At 35.1% G+C, this 21328-nt stretch overlaps 1 protein-coding gene across 3 annotated transcripts in view; it reads left to right on the top strand.

Annotated features, from left to right (window-relative positions):
- The window catches only part of LOC137403848 (uncharacterized), a 39636-nt gene extending 19555 nt beyond the window's left edge, over positions 1-20081 (top strand). For all 3 annotated transcript variants that reach the window (XM_068089921.1, XM_068089920.1, XM_068089922.1), the window contains exons 4-15: positions 4699-4800; positions 6802-6900; positions 8921-9019; positions 9397-9594; positions 11190-11267; positions 12686-12826; positions 13485-13608; positions 15436-15614; positions 16592-16705; positions 17090-17257; positions 17751-17900; positions 18672-20081. In XM_068089921.1, the coding sequence (XP_067946022.1) occupies positions 4699-4800; positions 6802-6900; positions 8921-9019; positions 9397-9594; positions 11190-11267; positions 12686-12826; positions 13485-13608; positions 15436-15614; positions 16592-16705; positions 17090-17257; positions 17751-17900; positions 18672-19895 (2676 nt within the window). In that variant the 3' untranslated portion in view covers positions 19896-20081. The remainder of the gene's footprint in view (positions 1-4698; positions 4801-6801; positions 6901-8920; positions 9020-9396; positions 9595-11189; positions 11268-12685; positions 12827-13484; positions 13609-15435; positions 15615-16591; positions 16706-17089; positions 17258-17750; positions 17901-18671) is intronic.
- The last annotated feature ends 1247 nt before the right edge of the window (positions 20082-21328 follow it).

The raw sequence follows: 21328 nt of genomic DNA, 5'->3' as shown, positions 1-21328 counted from the left end.
ATAATCCATAATTGTTACACTAAACTTGGCTTAGAAAAATGATTCAGCAATTCTAGCATAAACATTTAATTTCAATTGTCACTCTATCATTGTGCAACAAGTAGGATTAACTATTCTCTGTTGTTCTCTGTAAATGCATAAATTTATGTATATTGTTATCTGTGATTAAAGAAGACATACCAACTTGCAAAATGTTGCTTGCCATTTTTAATTAATCTTACAAACTGATGTAAGATATGTAATTCATAAGTGAGTTAAGATGGGGCAGCATATTCCCTAATTTGTCAAGAATCAATCTTCATCTAATATTTGATTGCCTGTTCCTGTGTTATTTCTCATATTAGCCTATAATCAAGGTCCAAATAGTTTAGTTTTTTGCGAACAGCTAGAACAGAATAGAATAAGGGAGAGTAGGGAATGGGGCGGCGAAAACTAATAACTGTTGCCCACTAAATGGTGATCGTTAGGCAATTTTTACTTTTTTCCATTGACTGTGTTGCAGGTTTAGGTCTAAGCAAATTATGGTTAGCAAATGGCCGATTTTCGGCAAACAGCTTCAAGTTTGTAAACAATTGTCATTTGCTAAACGACATTTACTAAAACAACTAGCATTTGTGGAATAGCTAGCATGTAATACTAGAGACGATGTATTTAACAAATGCTAGTTGTGCATAGACTAATGGCAGATTGATTAAATTTGTTTCTTATAAAAGCTCACAATAATCGGGCCTTGTTTTACACAAAAATAATTGTTCAGCGAGTGTTCTTTTTTGACAAACGTTAATTGCCTATTGATTGCCACTCGTTTAATAACTGCCTTTTTCCTGATAGCTAAAAATATGGACAGGTTCAACGCTGTGTCACGCGTCCCGGCTGTTTTCCGAGTAATGCTGAGTGACATATGTTATTTCACATTGAACAACGCTTTGTGAAAGCATGTATAGACTGGATGTCTGTACAACTAAACAAGAAGCAGATTTTTGTGTGAGGTCACCAATCGCAATGAGCGTAGAAGGCTTGTATCATAGCGAGAGACAAAGCCGACGCTGTATTTGATGACAGATTGACATTTCATTCTTTCAAAACAAACAGCGAGAATAATAGACCCATGAAATCTGATTTGACATTAGTCACCCTGTTTTCCTCTTCTCATTTGTCCAAACAAGTTGAGCTCGTGGTGAGAGGTCCGGCTAATGGATGCTAATTCAGCTAGCTAGATTAGTTGAACTCGCCCAAGTTGTTTAAAACACTGTCCCGCAAAACTATAAACACCCACTAAATATAGCCGCTTGTCAGTAACTAAATTTTGACATCTGTCAGTCGGTGAGATTATTAGATTAAATCTTGACAACCACCTTGCCTAACTTGTCATCTACATGCATAACTTAGTGCCATTCAGGTATGGCTAGGCGGAAACTATCTTTAGCTTTCAGATAGCCTATGATTATCTAGTTGTGTAATATTTATTAAACTGAAAAAAAAAATTAATCTTTGTCAGCTTGGAGTCGTCTTATCAGTTTTGGAATCACGCTAGATTTCCCACCCACCTACAGGTTAATGTGGTATCTCCTGTTTTCAGCCGAACTACGTACTTTAGTATATTTGAAATAATGTTAAAATAGTTTTGAAATGTTAAAATTTTTAATATCGAACTAGGCAACAAGATGACGATATTACGAAATAGCACAAGCAGATTTGAAAGTGTTTAATTTAATCTGATTGGCTAATAAATCACTGTTGCTAGTTAAGTCACTATAACAAATAAAATTATAATCTCACGCGCAACCATAAAATATTAAAATCCTTCCGACACTTGGCTAGCGAGCGCATCAGGCAGTACTAATATCTTCATGCACGACTTTTGTCATTTATATCCTATGCCACTCATTAGCGTCTAAAAGTTTAATATAAATACTTGTTGATTATTTGATACTGAAAAGGTCGTTAGCGTGACCTACATGAGAATGTACAAGGGTCTCTATCTGTTCGTAGCAAAGCACTTCCACAGTGCATTGAAGGTCAAAGCCTTTTACGACAAAATTAAAACTTGCAAATGAAATAATCTGTTGCGTTAGCTGTAGGATAAAGATTTCTACTTCTATGTGATTCCTTCTATTAAATACCTTGCTTTATAGCTCGTACCATAAAATTGTCGATTTGTGTATTATATCACCTTTAGACAGATAGAATATGTGTTGGATTTCGTTACAAAAGTTTCACATAATATACCTATCGGTGTTACTAATATTATCTGTGTTACTATCATTATTAGCATTCACCATCATTTTTTATCATTTCGATGTCAGATGTTTTTGATCCAGCCCTTTTATGCTTAGCTTTATTGCTCAATGGACGAAAGAGGACAACTTCAAAAATGCTGTTCTAAGTGTCCTTGCCGTCGCGTGAGCAAGTCTAACAAAATATTGTTATATATTGTTATATGTTATTGTTATATATTATGTCAAAATATTTATATTATTTTTATGATTTTTGATAATACGGATTCTAATTGCGTGCTTTGAAGATAAAATTTAAAAATTTATTAAATTTTTGAATTTGAAGATAAATTTATGAAATGTTATTTATTGTACCATTAAAACATTATTTATTACTATAAAACATAGTATGTAATGATTGACAATGAAGTACTATTGTATTCAAACATTCAAACATTATTCCATCATGATGTCGCATTTTTAAACCGGTTTTCAAGTTTTTAATTGGCTTGCTGTAGTACCTTTTAAGGTTTTACTTCTTACTATGCAAGAGGCTTTTCAATTGAAACACAAGCAGTGAAAACCCTTCCACTTCATGAGAAGGCAAAACCACACACACTGTAATAGGATTGATTGCTATCATACAAAGGATGGTTCTTAAATTTACGTTTGTTAATTTGGCCCTCATGTGGAAGTGTGTTTAATAGCTGAGCTAAATATAGATGAATCTATAATTTTAGAACGCTTCAAAAACTCATGTCAGTTTAGCTATAAAGTTACAATTAAAATATGATCCAGTTAATTTAACAGGCGGTAATCAAAGACCAAAATCATTTCCTAATTCAATTTAAAGGAAATGATAGGTGCATTGAGTGTTTGAGACAAGGAACGTTGGGTAGATTTCAGGCTAATCAAAGAGTTTAATTACTAATTAGTGTTTAGAACTGATACATGTTTTTGAATGAGCCAGTCAATTACAGATCCTACAAACACACTACTAACTTCTAATAATAGTAAAATTCTAACGTGTGATGTTTAGTCCTTATACACCTCTTGAAGTTAAACTTAGAGTATCAACATTTTTCTATCATTTGCGATTGTTTCTGACGTTTGACGTGATTTGAGTGCCAGAATTTTTCAAGATTAAAATCGAATAATCTTGATTGCGATTAAAATGCTGAGATCAAGTGAAAGTGTGATTATGATGTCTATAGTTGCAAAGAGACCAACAAACAGAGAATCGTAACGCTGCAACTTGAACACCATAACCGATATAAACTAAAACAACGATAACAACTAGTGACATCATTTTGTGCATATTTTTCTTCTGAGCATTTTAACTGCAATCGAGTTTTATCAATTTTAATCTTGAAACATCCTAGCAATCAGATCACCTTAAACATAAAAAAAACAACCGCAATTGATAACAAATAGTCGATACTTTCTGATAAAATCTACTAAAATGTTGTGTGAGTCCTTCTTTTAGCTCACAAACTGCAAGCATATCGTGTTTGCTAGCGAGCAGCCTAGCTGTTTAGAAGGCTTGACCTGCTAGCAGCAGGTCAGGATTCGATTCTCAAAAATGGTGACCAATCGTGACAGGAATGACATCTAACAATAAGTTGCTCTCTGCAACTGGGTATGTCTCCTGTCCACAATGTTCCTTTGACGTTAGACACAGACCTGATTAACCGAAATCCAGAGACATTATTTATGCAGCAATGCTCTTAATAACACGCACAACCTCTGCTTGCTGTAAGCAAAGAGGACGTCACGCTTGATCTTCAGGGAATTGCCCACACGTGCATATACAATGTATTGTTTTCAAGTGACTACAAATTCAACCGGTAAACCTATATCGTCTGTTGTCCTGTCGTCTCTGATAGCTGTTAGAACTGGTAAAAAAAACAGGAATCAAAACCTTATAAGTACAAAACCTTTGCGAGAGCATGGTCATGCACGTCGACTTCATAAATTCCTGCGGTGGCATGAGACGTAGCGTTGCAAAAAAAACTCGACTTTAATTAACTTAGGCCTACTGCGCGGCATCACGCTATGATCTGCCCTTAAGACTGAGTTCTCATAAATCTTGCACAATGTCTTAAGATATTTATAAGAATGATGCATGATTTAAATCAGGTTTTAACTCACCAATTCGTAAGTAGTGTTGGTTTAGTTTATATAAATCATAGAAGCTATATAGCTATATAAGCTATATAACTATATAAACTATATAGCTTATATAGCTTCGAACTAAGCAAATTTAACTTTTTGAAAATTTTTTAAAGCGTTTGTTTTAAACACTTTGATAGACTAAAGTTAAATCGCAATAGCTAAATTAAAATGTACACAAACCCAGTTTTTAGCCTTTTCGGTGTTATTATATAATAAACATAAATATATTTGCTATATAAATATAATTTATAAAAACTACATTTAGTTGACAAAACACTATAAGAATATATATTCTCTTACACTGTAGAATGGATACACTGCTCTTCACAAAGCTGCCGGTCAAGGTCACCTCGATGTTCTTGAGCTGCTCATCAATGAAGGGTGTGATATAGATACTCAGGATGATCTGGTTAGTTATGAACTAGCGTAGTAAGAGGTTGTTTAGGTTAGTAGCTAGTAGTTAAGAGTGAGGGTGCTTAGAGTAGCTCATAACATGAGGCTCCGTAAATAATGTTTTTTGAATAACGAAGATCTTTGAGTAAAGAAGTTTAAAAAATGCCTCGTTGTTTCTAAGCATGATGCTTTTTTAATACTGTTTTCACTTCGGGTTGTGTGGCTGAAAGGGATACACAGTTTAGAAGTATCTTTGCATGAATGTTTGAAAGATTTATAGAGAGCTAGTCTATACATTTCATATTATTACTATCACAATTGTTATTGGTTAATTTTTCTCAGTTCTTTGTCTGGTAGTATACTGGTATCCGGTAAGGTCCTCTTTCTTCAGATATCCAATACTTTCCGTAATGTTCTTTCAGATGACATCAGAGCAGAAAACTGCTATTTTTATTATTATTTTATTTTTATAAGAATTCGTACTATTGTAGTTATCATTATATTTACATAGTAATATACTTGCTATATAAATAAAATTTATATTTAGTTGACAGTTGTTGTGTAATCATGTGGCTTTAGAGACCACATGTGTATACTTCTAGCATGCATTAAAACTGTCGTAGAAAGGCTAGCTGATATTGAATACTGTACAACAAAGTTATTGTGACCATATCCAAAGTACAGAGGCTAATGAAGAATTAGCGATTGACACTCTAATCAGCTACAGTGTAAATAACAAGATGTCATTCATAAATGCTTTACATAAAATTTTTTATTGGGATAGTCTGAATACGTATGACTGGCTACCAGCTTTGATGAACACTAAAATCATCTAAAGAAAGCTGAATACAAAACATTACAAAAATATATGAATCATTAAGGATTAACACAAATTATATAATCACACGGGGGATTAACTAACTACAATATAATGATGTGTACTTAAAGACATCTTATCTAAATCCTCTTGACTGATCTTGTTCAAATCCAAACATTCGCTACAAACTGTTGGCATAAGAAACTTCATTTGATAACATTTGCGTTAGCATGAAAGCCAGTAATATTTTGTGGCTTTAAACATATAGTCAAGTTTTCTTCTGAATTACAACTTCAATATTTGACCGATCAATATTCCATAATAGTATAAACTATAGAGTACCCTACATAGACTACTACCACAATTGTCAAGATAACCTTTTGTTAAGTCTCACCGACCCGAATTGTATATCTGACATTTCAGTATAGCTGTTGCACGTTTCCTCTGTTTCATCTTACATTCTTCTGTAATTTCCATTCAATTAACTTCTTTCTTATCAGGAAATGTCAGTAGATTTTAGGGTACTACATTATAATGAAGAGCTGACCGACTAATATGGTTTGCTTTTAAGTAAATATACCAAAAATAGATGATTTGGTGGTCCCTTCTTGGAATGATCTCATACTATAGAAGTGAAAAATTCACTACAGTTGCATATCTGTCTTAATGTAGAAAAGACTACACAAAAAATATTTTTATTGCATTAAAATCATGGAGCTGAATGGCAGAATATTTTTACTACAGTACATATACTTTTTTTTTGCGATTCCAGGAATTTCCAAAATGCAATGAGTTTCTTTATAATATCTGTTTTTAACTAGCTGGTTTCTTCTGTTATTTAAACTTATTCAATTGTTGAGAATTAAATGTTTTTTTCTGAGAAACAGCAATTAAAATGTCAGTTACTTTTTAACCCTAATTGCAACTCATTATAATGAATGTTACAATTGAAGTATTAAATAGCAAAAATTTGTATAAATAAAGCCTGTATGTTTATAACAGATTCTATGAACAGTAAAAAATGGTAATGTCCTAATAAAGTTGCATTTATAATCAAATATATATTTTCCCACTAAAATGATTGTCATCAGCATATCAATTGCACGAATCCCACATGTACTCTGTATGATATTCCATTATCCCTCTTCAACTGATATGATGCTATGGAGGTAATCTACAAGAGCTGTTAACGTGTTGTAGTATGGAAACACTCCTCTACACGAGGCGGCTTGGTGTGGATACAGCAAATCTGTTGACTTACTCCTGAAGAACAAGTCAAACGCCTTCATCACAAACCGGGTGAGCTTTGAATTCCACATGGCATATTTGTTAGTGTTATCTCACAACAGACGATAAATATTAGGAGAAAACTGAAAACTTGTTTTAAACTGATTGAAGATTTATCCAAGTTGATGTGTCATGTATATGAACTGTAATAGTACTTGATACTTAACAGAAAAAGCCTTAAACAAGCTCTCAGACCATAGTTTGCTTGGCAAGTGCGAGACAACGCCGGGTGTAAGTTTGGTCATCTCAGATGTTTCTAGACATGAGGCTAAGTTTGGATGATTTTGGATTTCCTATGAGCCAGGGTCTTGCAGTTGGGCACATTTGAGTCCCAATTGTGTCACGTGTGTCTTTCGTAATTGTGGCTTTTGATTGAATTGAGCCATGTTCGTCCAAAGCTATGGGTAGAGGTTAAGATAAGAAATTGCTCCATACAGGTTTTCAACTCTTCTTTTCTGTTTAGCCCTAGAACTAAAACTCTAACTTCTGTGCAAACCAACCACCATCATCTCTGAATAATTCTGAGCATACATATCTTCTGTGTTTTATTGGGCCAGCTGACAATCTCTAATGGCATATGGGATGGCGGGGAGGGTTTAGTTTAGACTAGTTTTAAGTAAATTAGGGTAGTTTTGACCTTGGTTGAGGGACATGAGTATACACGGTAGCTAAGTCAGGTATGGTTCATTGACCGTAGTCTAGCGCATAGAGGGTCATACATTAGGAAGAGTCCAAGTTCGTAACATTTCTAAATATGTTTTTAAGCACTAATAACCAAAAGTTGGTCTTACAGCAAATACCTTTGATGTATACAAAAACGTCTTATTGGATTTCTAAGTGGTTCTCTGATGGATTAATTGTCACGTCGGTTACATACCGCCAAAACAGGTTGTAGCAGATAACTCCAAGTTTATGTATAGGCTTAGGACTAGACGAATACCTCTCTTATACCGTATTTAACAATATTCTTTGACATTTTGACATGCTTATCTCTCTAAAATATACACAAGAAGTTACTTAGCTGCATCAACGAAAGTCAAATTTAAAAATCAGAGCTTATTGACCAGACAGTTACTGTTAAAATCATGGTACGTCAATCACACAGAGACTTGATTATGTTTCTTTTGTAGTTCTGTGAAGGATTCAAACCAATAGCTTGTGTTTCTATCAATCAAATACTTCAAAGAAGCTGATGTTTTATTTATCCTTTACGTATAACATCTAATCTTTCCTGTATTATTTATTGATATGCTTATGGCTTATACATGAAACACTTAAAAAGGATGTTTGACTAATAGTTATTAGTCAGAAGGATGTTCAACACTATTTATCGCTCCTACAGCGAGTCATTTTCAAAAGGCAATGGAATCCTTGGAGTTGGTAGTTACTCAACGCTGCACTTAAAAACATTAATACTTGTATTAGTAATGTCCAGCTGAGGGATATAAAAAGTTCTAGAAACTACCATAACTTGCCTGTATGCTCTTCACGCCTTGATTAATTAGAAAAACTGTAATAAGTAAAACGGATTATGCAACCAACAGAGCTAGATCGGATATAATTGCAAAAAGATGGTTTCTTCAACAACATACCAAATGAATGCAATAGAACAGGGCTTAAACTGAATTGAAGACAAAGTCAACACCATCTTTTGTTGGTCTTAAACTAGTGCAAGGTCTAAACAGCGAGACAAAATAGGTAGTTATAGAGCTGTGTCACCAACAAACAGGTGTGGGAAATAAACTGGACCTCTTTGTTGGAAAACTAAAATTTTAATTTGTCTATAAAAAGTTAATATATAAACTTGAAACATTTGACTTATGGAACTTTTCACTTTCACGAAGCATTCCCTATTTGTCTACTAACATCTCAAGAGTTTCTGCCTATCATAGTGGTGAGTTTTATTTCAACCTCGATTCATAATCTATTGTGACACCGGCTATAGACTTAGTTCTTTCGCAATAAGTTTATTGTAGCTGGATTATTTTTACTGGCTACCATAATTATTAGCTTACACGCTTGTATTTGGTAGGCCGGCTGCACACCCCTTCATCTTGCTGCACAGAATGGCCACAACCAATCAGGCAGGACCTTGCTTTACGGTGGTTGCAGTCCTGATGTAAAAAACAATGTAAGTGATACAAGACAAGTTTCAAAAGTGAAACAGAGTACTATAAGACAGCTTCATGGCTTTTATCTTTTAACTGATTGAAGTTGTCACCTCATGCCTTTTGTTCTTGCATAGAGTACTGTTCCTGCTCTGTAGTAACCTTTTTGGAACACTTAAGTTAGATTTACCATTCATGACTGATGCATACTATAAAAAGTTTTTATTAAGTTGAGCTAGTACTCAAAAAGTTTGGTACGCGACGATAGATTAAAATAAGATTCGATATGTTAGCTACGATGAAGTTAACTGAGCAGTGTTTTTTGTGGATTTTGATCTCATTTGAGTGGTTCAAAAATGACAGCATATTTTTGTACCCTGAAGTTTTAGTTAAATTTCAGTACGGAGACACACCATTACACACAGCCGCACGCTATGGTCATGCAGGCATAGCGCGTATACTCATCAGTGCCAGGTGTTCAATAGAAGAGCAGAACAAGAATGGTGACACAGCATTGCACATCACGGCGGCGTTTAAGCGAAGAAAGATAGCAAAGCTGCTGATAGAGGGAGGAATCGGTCATTCCGTCAGGAACAAGGTGAGATTAACTTTCCTTAATCCGTTATGGTTGACATGTCTAACAGGTACTTAACAAATTTTTGTGACTCACTCTTGCATTAGCTGCTTCTGCGCTATTCATTAATAGAAAATATGTATTTTCTTTTATAATCATGACACCTTGACACACTTACTAGAGCAAATATATTAAGTTTCATTTTTTCCTCGTTTCCGTAAGCCATATATTATACTCTAGATGTCGCCTCTTTGCTGTAGTCCACTCTCTACACTGTAGTGTCAGTGACTATATTGCTAAGTAATGTCGTTTACTATTTCCTGAGCTAATAAATAGCATACCATACGCTAGTACTTAGGAACGTAAGTTGACACTGCAATCTTTATGAGGAAAAATAGATCATATAAAGCATGAAATAATCAAACTTCGACACGGTGACCGATTGGTTAATTCCAGGCTCTTACAATAGTTGCTTCCATAAGCTATCATTACTCCGAAAGTCTTTTTGTATAATATTATACCCTGAGAGATCATCAGGTGTAATAACTAAATGCACAAGTATTCCACAAAGTGGCAAGATCATTGATTGGTGCAGTTAGTTAAGTGTTGGTTTACCAAAAATCTCGCTGTAGCAATATTCTTTCTTATGCTTTAAGCATAGTTCTGGATGGGTGAACACAGCTCTCATTATAGTAAGGATTGACTAGAATCCTAATGAGACATCTTTATCTAGATATTTTGAAACGTAAAAGAAGCGTATGATTAGTTAAAGGCAGGATCTCTAAAGGTCATACAAGAGTCATGCTATAATTCTGCATAATAATAGGGCCAATGTCAAACAAATTACAGCTTAAGCTTTAAATTTATGCAGCTTTACTTCCTTCAAATGATTTGCTACGATGGAAAAACACTGTTCCTTTTTTTACACACAATTTAATAACTTCATTATTTGACCAATCTGCTGTCAGAATAGAAATCGAATATATACTCAGATACTTGTTTAAGTAATAGAGATCAACATTTCTGTGAATTTTTCTGTCAGCATAAGTATCAATATTCTAATATTTGGATAAGGTAATTTCATGTAAACTCTGTTTATGTCAATACACTAGCTGTCTACTAGATCTTGAGTTTGTCTACTAGGTCTCTGACAACCCATGATCATCCATAGCCGTCCACGACTACCCTTGACCACCCATGACAACCCCTGATCATCTATGACTACCCGCGACCATTCCTGGCCACCTGTGATCATCCATAATCACCCACGGCCACAACTGACGGCACATGTCGACCCATGATCAACCATGACCACCCATGACTACTAATAACCACCCTGTTCACCTCATGGCTTTCCATGACTACTAACAACCACCCTGTTGTCCCAGGACCACCCCATGACACCCCATTTACTACTAATGAACTAAAAGCTTTTGGAGTTTACTATCTTGCTTTCTGCGACATGCCACAATGTTTTATTACTGTCAAGTAATAGAACAGTAATTGTTTGTGAATTATAAACGAGACACAAACTTAACAACTCCAAACATTTAGCACTAGCAATCGATCAAACTAACACTCACGTTAAGTAAGATACAAATTATTTTTGGTGTTTTTAGCAAGACGAAACTGCAGTAGACATAGCGCAGAGGAAAGGCCACACAGATATTATTGATATTATATTCCAGTCGCACAAGGTTGGTAACAGACAGTTCTCTTTTATGACCACACATGGTGCCTCTGATAGCTTTTTGTAGCAGCCTTTTACAGGTTGTATGTTAAGGTGATACTCCCAAACAAAAACCTTAAAGGTTGACTTGCAACAAAATTAACATTACAGTTATTTGGTATCAAGAAATTCACCATGTCTTACTCTGTTGTGTTGTAGGTGCAAAATATATGGAAATATGATTACAAGCTCTTAAAAGCTCAAAAACGAAAAGCCGCCGTAGATTGGAATCTGTTTATTTCTCTGATGTAGTCGTTACAGTTTGTTATTGTCTTGTCACGTGGTGTTCTCACGTGAATTGAAAGGCCAATAAAAAGCTCAATATAAAACTTATCCTAGCACTAGTTTATGACAAACACTTCGGGTTTTACCGAAGACCCCGTATCAAATATAGATGCTCGCTACTTTACAGTTTTTTTTTCGGCTTTATCTAATCGTCAAGTCGTATTCTGATCATGTGACCCAGTACTTCGCAAGTAATTTTTGCAACTTTTCGATTATCACAGGTGACCAACAGGCTCATCTTGATTATCAGACTATGATATGTACTCCTTCGAGGTAAAGTTAAAAAATTAAATGGATTTTTGCGGTAAGTTATAAGATATCAGCGCTAAAAGTGACAGCATTACAATGACGATAAAACAAACGTGTAAGAACAATAGATCTGGTTTTATTGAATGTGTGAAGTATATTTGTGAAAATATTTCGACGAATAAGGTTGCATGAAAGCGTAAACAGAAACCATCTACCACAACTACATCACATTTGAGCCGTTTTGGAAAGAGAATTCAAACTACGGCGGTCTCGTATGGCTGCGATTAACTGTTCGTTTTTTAGCTTTTAAGACCTTGTAATCACATTCCCACACATTTGGTACCTACAACACAACAGAGTAAGACTTGGTGAATCTTTTGATATTAAATAACTGTAATGCGAATTTTGTTGCAAGTCAACCTTTAAAGTACTAAACTACTTGGGAATTCTTGGGGAAATGTAACCTTGAGCTGTTCATATTTATAAGACAGCCTTCTATTAGTTCAAGTCACTTCTTTACTAAAATGCATATCTAAAAACAACTGTGACCCCGCGACCTTTTGAATTGCATCATTAGGTTAACTAAATATAAAAATGAGTTGAGGTCATTTAATGGGCAATAATTCTGAATAGTTTTCTTATTTTAATAAAAAACAAGCAATATCAGTTTAGCCATGATTAGCATCACGACTATGTAAAGATATACGTGTGATATAATTTTCCTTAGTCATCACTTACATTGTACAAAAATGGACACAGCTTTTTAAATGGTTACTTTCTATTTAGCCTAATCTCAAGATCTGTATATAGTAATATATTATTAAAGTGGTTACCTTATGTTTAAAATATTAGCAGCCGATGTACTCCACCGCCCAGCAACATGACGACATGCCATTTGTTCCTACTGACAAGGCAGAGCCAACGGTTGAAAAGGAGGCTAAGAAGAAATCCCATAATGCATTTGTAACATGGATCAGAAAAAGGTTTTCAAAAGTAAGTGATCACTAATGTAAATACATGAATCTTTGATGAGTCCCACAGAAAAAAAAATTATTTTAAGTAAAAATATTCTAATCTCGATATCGGCATTGATATGAGGTTAGATATCTGAGTAGGTCATGGCTGACGTCTTTTTAAATAAATCTGTATTTTCAGGTACATTCTACAAATCTATAAAATTAAAAAAATTAAAAAACTAAAAGTTTTCATCACTCTTTTGCAAGCATCTAATGCAGTCTGATACTGGAAAATTAATTTTATTCATATCTTAGCACCATAGATGTCAAATTCAACAATTTTCCTATTTCAGTCAGGATATAAATAATGTGTATTACTTCCTATTTAATATAATAAAACTTATTACAACCAATGACAAGCTAGGTGTTTATTTTATAACAAAGTTTTATATCATTTGTTTTTTTTAATCTTAACAATTAATTGCATGCATTTTTTTTGTATATTTTTTGTTAGAAAAAACAATCAACTATGCAATCTGCAGTATTTAACATAAATTAGTTTGCAGTCTAGATCAGTGTCTCCGTTGTTATATTTTGAATTTTTAATTTGAAGTGAAATTAAAAATGGCTGATTATGTTGTCAAGTTAACTATGTTATGGTGATATGAAGGCTAACGTTAAACTGTTGATTACAGAAATCTAGTCATTCTACTAAACAGACTCATCCTAAAGATGGATATAACGGGGAAGAAGGCGCGCCTTCCGTAAAAAATCAGTATGTAAAGAAACCAGGCTTTGCCTACTACAGAGATCTAGCAGGTAACTTGTCACAAATAAATGATGTATGTAATTCCTTAGCGGAGAGCGTCTTAGCTTACTAGTCTAGAACTGATTTGAAAGCAGCAGGTTGGGGGTCTAATTCCCAAAAAGACCCCTGGTGGTGACCAGAACAACATCCAACCCTAAAGTGCTTGTTGCGACTGAGCATGTTTCCAGTCAACGAGGTTCCCTTGTCACTGGACCCAGACATGGCCAGTCAAGGTCATAGAGTCATTGTTTGTCTAACAATACTCTTAAAACACGGATAGCTTCTGAAGCCTCAGCAGACATCATCATTTCGCTCTTCGAGAGATCGCTTTAGTCATACTTCCTTTAACTAGATAGCCAAGAAAGCAGATTTTGCGCCAGAACCAGTGGAGGCTTTAGCTCATCCACTTGTAGCAAGAGTAAGAGCTGTCCACATAAGAGGCTGAACTGGGATTATAAAAAGAAAAGCGTGGTTTTATTGTAAATAAGTTTACGCAAAAGGATAAGACAGAATTAGTACCGATAGACAAGAGCAAAGCAAGCGTTTATTGCAGCTGTGACATTAAAAGATAATATTTTATATTTCCATAATTGAAACCTGTTTATTACCGTCAATATATAGGCTAAGTTGAATGGTCCTCGTATCAGTAGACAGAAGAGTTATGTTTTAGTGGCTGAAATCTCATTTATCACGGATTAGAGATGATTTCGACATACTTCCTAAAGACCTACTAAACCCATGTACATGATAGTTGTATTGTAGTGTCTACTATAGTAAGAGCCGTGTGTGACCGGCCGTCTGCAAGATGTTATGGTTAAAGGTTAAGAAAAAGAATGCTTTTAACAGGATTCAAATTAGTAACATTCACCTTAATGACTCAGAACCTAACAACTGCGCCTATCCGCTGCGTTGACTCATCTCAGAATAATTGTAGAGTAATTATTACCTCTTCTAGTAAGAGTTGAAAGCTTGCTGTGAGTTGAGAATGGGCGATGAATAAAGTACATGTCAAAAAGTGAGCAAATTATTGTGATAACTAGTATTAGCGAAATCAATTAACTGCTTACTTTAGTTTGAATTTACAGTGAAATACTTTCAAGTGTTCAAAAATCTATAATAATGAATCTCAGTTGTCATTGTGTATGTCTGTTAGTTTACTTAAATGCTATGTTTCTAAATTTTTTGGCTGATTTCATCCAAACTTTGCATCCATGCACTTCATGTCTTCTGATAAGTCACTAATATATTTGGTTTCAAAACATGAAGTAGTTCCTTAGACCCAGCTTTTTAAACACTCTCCTGTGGGTTAACACTAGAGTCTAGACTTGACTTTGAATAAACAAAATTGACTGAGTAGATTTATTTTTAATAAATATCGAAGCAGAACCAGAGAGTATTAGAGAGTTGAATAATAACATCTATATAAATAAAACTCACTTTGGCACTGTCTGTCTGTTAGTCTGCATGAATGCTCAGCATTTCCACATGTTTTGGCCGTTTTCATCCTAACTTCAGACGCATATGCTCTGTGCCTTCCGCCGAGGTTACTAAAAATCTTTGGTTTCAAAATTTCATCTAGCTCCTAAAAACCAGCTTCCTAAACACCCACCTTTGGGCTATTTGATTGACAGTGAAAGAGATCTTGGGCATCATCAGACTTACTGTTAGTGTTGGTATAAAATAGCAATTGTTTATTACTAGACAAAAAATGTGCCAGGCTTTACTGATCGTAGGGACACTCCTTGCCTCTTTTTCAGTGTTATTGTCGTTCTATCTGATTATACGTAAGTTGTTATATTCATGAATAAGTTAGTAGTTAGATAAATGCCTGCTTGTAGGAAACATCAGGCAAGGACCGTGTGGCTTTGTTCCTGCTGGTCATACAAGAGCTGAAGATCCAGGGTTATTAGACGACCAACCCTTTTCAAGGGAAGAACTCGACTACACAGACGCGAAAGAAAGGCAGCGACTAATGGCTAGGAAAAGGAGAGGAGTTGATGCCACCAATGAGTCAATGGTAGGTTTCACGTGAAGCAGACTCATTTATTTTTACTTGTATGAACTCATGAGCTTGGGATGAACTTTCAAGCATTCAGATTCACATGACTTCCTTTTCAAACTTGACTTGATAGAGTCTTGTTTACATGTATTTAAACTTTATCCATGTTGCTAAAAGTAGATTGGTATTTGCGAGAATATTGCAACATTCCGTCTTCTAAGAAGGAAGTTGTTTGCTTGTGTCATACATGGCAGCCCAAAGCATAGCCCACTTGCAACTTTTTATATTTAGGTATGACAACTCCGAAGCGTATTATAATTATAGTATATTATAATTATAGTATTACATATATATGTACTCTTATAGTATTACATTATATATTATAATATTATATATTATAATATTATATATTGTAATATATAATATTATAGTGTTATTATTATAATTATTATATTATAATAAATATATTGTCTGCTCAATCTTCTTTTCCCAAGTTCTCAAGTCTTCATACATAATGTACAACAAAAGTAAATATGTGTATGTACATATGATTATTTTTTGTGTATCTACATTCAAAGTGCTCAGCAATATTTTTCACAGCTTCATGAGTTGCTGCGTTGTAAGCAAATTAGCTACTTTTCTTGCCTTTTGCAAAAAAGAGCTCTTACAGGCTATTCATGAGATGAGCTTATGTATTGAAGCCATCTAATAATGCCCGACTCTATATGTGAACTAGAAAAATGCTTGAAAGAGACGCAAAAACTAGATTTATTATTACCACAATCTGAACTACTAGCAGATAGTTTCCGCTTGAGAAAGAGATGGTGTAAGACACTGACATTTTAATACCTAATCATCAGTTTTTACACACGTGTACTTCCCACTGTTGAAGGTGCGCAAAGTATTTATATGACAATGCTCAATGAGGCTCTACTAATCTGTAATGTTCACAAAAAGCTTAGCACGGGATAATCTCACACACCTTACTTTGGTAGTTCCGAGAAAGGGCTGGTGCTAACGGAAGTCATGGCGAGATTATGGGGAGAAAACTTCATCATCTCAACAAAGCTGAAAAAGATCAACTGGAGATAAACAGACAGTTAGCGCAGGTACCCTCAACCTTAATTTAATAGTCTACTACAAATTGTTGTTTGTTTAAAAAGACTTATATGCTAAAATAAGAGAACTAGTGATGGGTGGAAAGCTTTGGAGGTTTATAAAAGATGTGCCGTCAGATTTCTTGCAGAGAGTCAGCCTCTTTAATATAAATAGCTGACAGCACTGGTGGGGGTGACTTGAGATTTATGGTCAGCTATTTGCACTTGTGGGATTAGACAAGCTTGTTACCACTTCCTTGGTGGTCTGCCAAAATTTGTTGAGCTTCCCAATGACTTAATGATTTTAGACCGCCCTTAATAAACTTGGCTCACCATACAAGCATGAGTATTAATGGGGGTCATAGGTGCACACTTTCTAAAATTATAAAATTCCAGGTCAAGAATGACTTTCAAGAGTTGAAAGGAGACTTGAACACTTGGCTCAGCATGCAGGCTGAAGATGGAGGTGTGATTTCTGAAGAAGATCCCTTTGCGTATGCTATTGGCCGCTCACAAGCAAGATTTGGTGATGACTTTGATCATGAGCGTATGGCTCGCTATGATGTAAGTAATCAACTATCACCTCACAGAAGTTAGTTCACGCAAAACTGAAAGAACTGTTTTTAAAAACTAGCTCAATGCTATGTGACGCTTATCATTCTTCAAGGCTAAAACTAAATTACAAACACGTGAGAAAAAATTTGTTGCAACCTGTTTGTAGAAATTTCAGTAAGCTTAATAGATGCGTGAGAGAAACAGGTTTTGAAGAAAAACCTAATTTTTTGAAATACTTTACATTTTTGAGTGTGAATTCTGAAGTCGATGAATGACTTAATGTTAACAACTGCATCAGCTCCTGATATTTATTTAGCCATTGACATAACACTAACGGTCTATATCCCTCATCTATTTCACATCTCATATAAAGTATATGGGGTATCAAAATGAAAATGATTCATTTGTTTCTTTCTAAACCTTGTCTTAATAAAATTATCCTTCAAAGTTTTTTGTAATACACGTATAGAAGAGTTTTATTTATGTGCTTGCATTGTTAAAGGTCTCTGAACAGTTCCCTCCACCTCCGAGGCTTTTCCGCTGCCGATCCGATGAGACACTGTCACACTCAGAATATAGTTATCATGGACGAGCGTTCAAGTCACGAGAGGCAGCCATGGAAGAACTGAAAACACTGAAGCACCATGAAGAGGTATGACCTTATAAAACATAGTCTTGAGTCAGACTGTAAATTAACTAATAAGTAAGTGTACAGGAAGTGCAAGTTTGTTTAAAGACACACAGTGTGTACATCAGTTGAACATTGGAAAAGTTCTGTTGATCTTTTACATGTAAGTGAAAACTTTAAAATAAACAGAAGAACAATACGTTACTTACAAAAATGGTTAGTTTTTAGTAACGGAGTAGCCGACAGTCAAAGTAAATGAGTGGCTGTTCCGAAACATCTTTCATAACAGTTTCTAGAACTAATCTTTCTCTTCAGCTAATTTTTGTATGTTGAACCAACAACCTTTAATAATTAACAAAACTCCTGTTGAGGTGTGCAAAACTGTAATCAAGTGATATGGTAGCTTTGATGAGACAGTCAAAAAATCCAAGTCTCAGAACTTGATGAAGTGCCTTTGCAAACTCAACATTTGGTGATCTTTGTTTAAACATAATATGGTTCTTTGCGCTACTTTATTCACACTACTTGTTAACGTTACTCTCTTTAATTGCTACTGCCTTGTTACCCTTTCTTCAAGCCAAGGCTTTAGATGACCTAAACCTGCTTCTTTAACAAAACTTGCAATCAGATTTTAACTGATCAACTGAGTTGGAAGTAAATGAGATTTTCAGTAAAATTATTTAGACCAACCACATATTAAGTCTCACATGTAATCTTTCATCTAATTGCTTTACACAGCAATGCCATATTATAGTCTAAGCTCCATGAGTAATGCATCCGGTGTACATCTTGTAGTTGAGAGCTATTCGAAAAAGAATCCGCGCTGCAGGAGATGAACATGAAAAGACAATGTATGAACACACCTCAGATCTCCCAGCTAAATCAAGCACACAGATCCAAGACCGTCGATCCAAAGTGCAAACAACGCGATGGCAGAACAGTAAACCTAGTCTCTGGCAGAGTAGAGAAAACATCCGGCAGAAAGACATACTGTCTCAACGAGATCCAGAAGTCATTGACAATCAGCCATTGGACAAATCAGCGATGGACAATGGAAAAGAAAATCTTACAACAAACTACAGTCGGTACGATGGCCTTTATCGACCAGAGCCTAAATCTGTATCTACTCAACAGTCATCTATACCCAAATTGGACTGTAAGAGTGGTCAACCATCTGCCTTTCAGCTTGACAAAAACCCAGATCTGTCCAGCCAACAAGGTGGAAAGTCTTCATGCAATCGTTTTGGCAATAAACCAAATATTTATATTACCTCTTCAACGGGCCTTCGACAACACTGTGATTTACCAAGTAGCAGACACCACGACAACTTACCCATTAGACAACTGCGAGACACGCCAAACACCAGACAACCTAGTCATGCACCAACTAGTAATATACAGCAGGACAACAGACAAGCGACTAGTTTGTCAGCCATTCAACAACAAAATATAGCTGGTACTTCGAAGACAAGATTTGCTGAGACAAATGGCAGTATGGCTCACGCAAGTCCAAGTGGCATTCAGAAAGCAGAGTATTTGTATTCAGAGTCATCAAAGAGCTCTGCTCTAGTCACTACTAGACCTCAGTTACAGCACAAAACCTCTAGCTGCCAAATAAGCCCCGCTCGTTTACCTTTGCCAACCTACCAGCAAGCGAAGGCAACCCAAAACACAGTTAAGAACCTTTCGACCGGCTTCAACCCTCAAACATCGCAGACGAATGTTCAACAAACTGATGCATCATCAGTTGAAATTTCTCATGACTCAAACTTCACACTGGCTAATGGTCATCAAACCGCATTGCCAGCAGAGAGTTGCTGCGCTAGCTCCAATCCTGATTCTGGCTACGGAGGACAGAGTTATGACTTTTACACAAGTCGGCCAACTCAAGTAACTGGCAGCAGTCAAATAAACAAAGACTATGAAGGCTGGTATAGCAGACGACTTCAGGACGCGGCACGTAGAATCAATGCATATTCTGACCTTCGACCTAAGAGAACTATGACTAGTGATGTTTAAACAATATCTAGTTTAATTTAACAGTATTTTTCCTTTCAATAGTGTGTAAAGATATTTATTTTTGTTATCGTCAAAATTATGACTTTTTAGAGCTTTGAAACCTACCAGTATACCAGCAACTTATTATCTTGTTTTAAAAATGCATTCAAACATAAACTAAGTGCAAATTAAGAAAAAAGTAATGTTTCACAGCTCAGAGCTCCATGAACTCATTGCAGCCCTTCATAGTGCTAATGAATTAGCACAATTGAAAAACAAATAGACCATGTAAAGGGCAAAACCTAGCAAGTTTACAATAAATGTAAAGTTAGCAACACCGCTTTAATCACTTCAATCAAGTAAAGCTTACCAAACCATACATTTTGTGTTAAAAAGGTGAGAGATTACAGCTTTTAGTTTTGAGTAAAATTATTCAAAACTAAAAAGGTTGCAACTGTAAGCATTGTAATAGAAGTGCAAATTATTGTAACAAGTAAAGTATGAAAAGGCAGCCATTGGAAATATGCTTAAAATTCTAATTGATGCAAAACTTGAGCAATTGAAATGCGTTCTGTTATTAAATAAGGTCAGGTGAGCTTTCGAATTATTGTTTTTCATTCGATGAACAAAATTTTCGAATTACTAGTGTCGGCTTTCACATGAATGATAGCTCTTTTAAGTAGTTATTGTAATACTTTACAAGTTGGTGGGCTAGAAACTAGTCGCATTAGAGGTGCTCTTAAAAAAATTAAATCACACCATCTGACCACTCCACTGTGCAGGCTCAAGATTTAACAAGGCGCATAATCATTTTCGTGGCTTGCCATAAATCTAGGATATTTAACCCTAAACCATAATCATTGAAACCTAATAACCTGCAGCAATAAATAAATCAGCTTACAAGCCTATTACATAATAATACTTTAGCAGTAGATTAAGTGTAGTTTTTGCCTAACAGAATAAAAAAAGCACAGATACTAGTCAAAATGGAACTAGGTAATATTGTTCACATATAATATACTGCTACAAATTTAACAAAGGTCATATATGAACCAAGTGATCGTAAACACACTTTCGGGAAAATCTAAGATGCTATTTCACTGCCAACTTTAGTAAAGTTATCATGAAGTGCTTTGTTCCAAAAATGCGATAAATGAAAAACAATTATTTTACAGCCATGCAGCAATCAAGTCATATTTGTGCTCCAACTGCAATAACTTTGAGCACACAATGCTAAACTGTCAGTTGCTTTTTATGAACAACAGACTTGATCATCTCTATTTACTGTATTAAGCAATGAAGCAAAAGGAAATGAATACAAAAACTCTAAAAGTGTCATAAGAAAAAACCTATTATAGTAAAAACAGGAGAATATCTGCCTCTAAGATTACTAACATGAGCAGAAATAAATAAGGGAGTTTTGTAAAAGCTGCTGCTTATTGAATGTGATGCAA

This window comes from Watersipora subatra, chromosome 9 (assembly GCF_963576615.1).
Source record: "Watersipora subatra chromosome 9, tzWatSuba1.1, whole genome shotgun sequence".
Classification (NCBI taxonomy): Eukaryota; Metazoa; Bryozoa; class Gymnolaemata; order Cheilostomatida; family Watersiporidae; genus Watersipora; species Watersipora subatra.
Note: the sequence above shows the minus strand (reverse complement) of the source record. Positions and strands in the feature narration are given on the sequence as shown.